The sequence below is a fragment of the Callithrix jacchus genome, chromosome 4 (genome assembly GCF_049354715.1).
Source record: "Callithrix jacchus isolate 240 chromosome 4, calJac240_pri, whole genome shotgun sequence".
Taxonomy (NCBI): Eukaryota; Metazoa; Chordata; class Mammalia; order Primates; family Cebidae; genus Callithrix; species Callithrix jacchus.
In genome coordinates this window covers 37,888,710-37,891,736 of record NC_133505.1, presented here as the reverse complement: position 1 = coordinate 37,891,736, position 3,027 = coordinate 37,888,710, and the positions used below count along the sequence as shown (strand labels likewise).

General features: G+C 60.5%; 2 protein-coding genes across 16 annotated transcripts in view; both read right to left on the bottom strand.

Moving 5' to 3' along the window:
- LOC144576474 (serine/threonine-protein kinase MARK2-like) overlaps window positions 1-2,967 on the bottom strand; it is a 98,283-nt gene extending 95,316 nt beyond the window's left edge. For 4 of the 8 annotated variants that reach the window (XM_078368700.1, XM_078368695.1, XM_078368704.1 and 1 more), the window contains exon 1: window positions 1,742-2,071. Coding sequence is in view for 1 of the 8 variants with exons in the window: in XM_078368696.1 (XP_078224822.1) it covers window positions 1,742-1,830 (89 nt within the window). In the remaining 7 variants the exon portion in view is untranslated. Of the gene's footprint in view, window positions 1-1,741; window positions 2,104-2,727 lie in introns of those variants that run through there. The other 4 variants (XM_078368705.1, XM_078368701.1, XM_078368703.1 and 1 more) reach the window with 2 other exon arrangements.
- Window positions 2,482-3,027, bottom strand: part of LOC100397878 (p21-activated protein kinase-interacting protein 1) — a 32,926-nt gene continuing 32,380 nt past the window's right edge. For 5 of the 8 annotated variants that reach the window (XR_013533965.1, XR_013533968.1, XR_013533970.1 and 2 more), the window contains one exon: window positions 2,482-2,681. Coding sequence is in view for 3 of the 8 variants with exons in the window: in XM_078368708.1 (XP_078224834.1) it covers window positions 2,654-2,681 (28 nt within the window). In the remaining 5 variants the exon portion in view is untranslated. Of the gene's footprint in view, window positions 2,682-2,868; window positions 3,022-3,027 lie in introns of those variants that run through there. The other 3 variants (XM_078368706.1, XM_078368707.1, XR_013533969.1) reach the window with 2 other exon arrangements.

The following is a 3,027-nucleotide window of genomic DNA, read 5'->3' as shown; positions in this document are numbered from 1 at the left end:
CTACAAAAGAATGCAAAAATTAGCCAGGTTTGTCTGTAGTCCCAGCTAGTTCTGGGGGCACTTAGGCAGGATTGCTTGAACCCTGGAGGTCGAGGCTGCAGTAAACCAAGATGGCATCACTGCACTCTAGCCTGGATGACAAAGTGAGACCCTGTCTAAAAAAAAACCCTACAGGTGCTTAAAAACCACAGTGTGTTCAGCCCCGGGCCAGGCACTAAGCAACAGAGGTGGTCATTTCCCAAAAGTCCTTGGTGCTCTTCACTAGGAGGGGACTTCCCCAATAGTTCCCTACATCCCCCCAACCCCCACACCCTCTACTCCTTCCCTCAGCTTTATCAGAGGTGTTTACTCAGTACCTACTATATGCAGGCCCTGGCCTCAGGGCAGCCAGAGACCAGTCACTGCTCTCTGGAGGAGGCCTGCACAGATGCTGGCCCAGATGTTGCTCCAACCCCATCCTTTAGGGAGCTAGGAACAAGTCAGATCTAGTGGAAGGGGGGACAAGTAGCCAGGGATTCCACGTGTGAAAGAGAGGCCACCAGGAGGGACGTGGATGGTTCTGCGAGAAGGGGACCAGGCATGCTGGAATGCTGGGTGAGAACTCCCTGCTGGCAGAGTCAGCCCTCCAATCCCACAATCCAGCAAGACCAAAGCTAAACTCCCAGCAATGCTGGGGGAGACCGGTGACCCCGCACCTCCTAGGCTTGGGGTGAGTTGGGCCCTGTCCAGAGCCAGTCCTGAGCTGAGGGTGCCAGGTTGTCCTCCAAGTCCCCCAGAGGCACCACCAGGCTGGCCGGTCCCACTGAGTGGGTCAGCAGAGGACGGGGTGTCCCCTAGTGGGAAGCTATGTGTGGCTGGGAGGATGAGACAATTTAACCTAGGCTCCCAGACTGAAAACAGGACAAAGGTAGCAGGCCCTGCTCTGGGCCTTGGCTGGAGAAACCACACTACACTCCCAATCACCCAGCTACTCGCCTGAAGATAAACCCATCCTCTCTGCCTAATTTCTCTCCTGCCCCATCCCTGCTATAGGCCTGGCCCTCTCCAGAGACATGAATTGATTCCCTGTTTATCCAGCCCAGACCCTGGGAGGTGGTGGCCAGAATTAATTAATGTTTGTGAAAGTGCTGGAGAGAAGCTAGAACCAGGGACCCAAGGGCGCCAGATGACGAGTGCAGGAAATTGAACGGGAGAGGCGGGGAGAAGGGGCAGCTGGCCAGGACCTGAAAGCCTGGAAGGGGAGGGCTAAGACACTCCTACTGAAGCTGGAAAGAACAGGGAGAGAGCTGTGAGGAGAAGGTGAGACCCCTCAAAGGCACCACGGAGGATTCCGGGCTCCAAGCAGAGCCTGCCCACCTCCCACAGCTCCGCCCTGGCCTCAGAGCTGGTCACATCCAGGCCCGGCTGCCCTTCTCCAACTCAGCCTCCAGCCACCCACCTGCCCCGGGGACCACCTGCAAAGGAAGTCTCGGCCCCTCCGCCCCCTCCAAAGGCTTGTGCAGGAGGGTAGAGGCTGCGCCGATGGGGGCTCCTCCTGCCAACTCCAGTAGGGAGCCCGAGTCCTACCTGAGCAAACACTTCACTTCCTTTCTCTAAAAGAAGGAGACGAGGCGTTCCCCGCTCCTTGAGGCTGGGGGGACTTCCAGGCCCTCTGTCGGAGGGCGGCGGCAAGACGCACGCAGCTGGCACCAAGGCCCACGGCGCCCCCTCTTTGCCCGCGCCCCTCTCGAGCTAGACTTACCCCAAAGTGCTGATGAAGCCATTGACAGAGCCCTCGGCGTACAGGGAGACGATGTCCCCGATGTGGAGAAAGCTGAACATTTCACTCATGGCTGCGGCCCTCCGGAGCCCGGGGCGTGGGGGGCGCCCAAGGGAGCGTGGCCAAGCTCAGTGCAGAGGACTGAGGTGTCCGGGGGACGGGGAGGGGCGCGCCCCCACCTCGGAGCCCGACGCTTGGGGAGGCCGGGGCGGGCTGGTGGCCACGGGAGCCAGGAGGCGGCGCGGCGCGGCCCGAGGTCCGGGTGAGGAGGTACCCACGTCTGGGCGCGCCCGCCGCCAGCCCGCCAGGCCCGGCCCGGCCCGCGCGTACCTGCAGCGTAGAAGGAGCAGGAAGTCTGGGGCCGCCAGATACATGCAAATCCCGCCCCCCCACCCCCCCAGCCAACGGCCCGCCCGCCGGCACCCATGTGCACCGGCCTGCCTCCCGGCGCCCCGCGCTCCTCGCTGGTCCGGGTCCCGACCTCCCGGACGCCAAATGCGCTGCCAGCCCTCCTGGTCCCCAAAGGCATCCTGCACCGCACTGGGGAGCTCTGGGTCCAGCGGGCTCGCGGAACTGCCGTACCTGGGAGGCCCAGGCGTAGTGGGGAGCTCTCCGCCCTCGGGGTTCCCGGAGTCCAACGCTCCCGCTGGCGCTACCCCGGAGCGGCGCGCGGAGGATGCGCCCTGGATTGCCCTCGCTTGCAGCGCAAATTCGGGATTCACTTTTCTCAACTTGAAAAAAGCCTTTTAATTGCACAATAGAAAGTGCTCGGGCTTGGAGGGGAAATGAAGCAATGGGGTGGGTTTTGTTTTTTTTTTTTTTCCTCTGCATTCCTGTGTACAAAGAGATCCAACTTCCGAATCAGTTCAGCCGCTCCCTCTCCAGGAGTTGGCTCTAAAACTCTTGGCTCCTTCCGTCTTTCCTTTCAAAAAAAAAAAAGAGAGAAAGAAAGAAAGTTACCAAGTTACCTTCGCTGGTTGATAGCGCACGCAAGCGCCAAGGATTCCAAGTCTGGGTGCCGGCCCTCTGGGAGTGACCCGGTGCGGCGGCGCCTCCAGGCTCTGGCTCCCGAACTACTGCCCTCCAATTCGCGTCCCCGGCTCGCTTACTTTCTGTTCTGTTTCCCGCTGCTTGGGTGTTTGCTTTCTAGTCCTTTATTTGAACTTCTAGGATAGGGTGCCCATTGCCACCCCCATACGATCACATTCGCTCCCTTCAGAACCCCCACCCCCACTTCCTGAGTTGTGGGGGGGCGTTTGTCCCTGGAA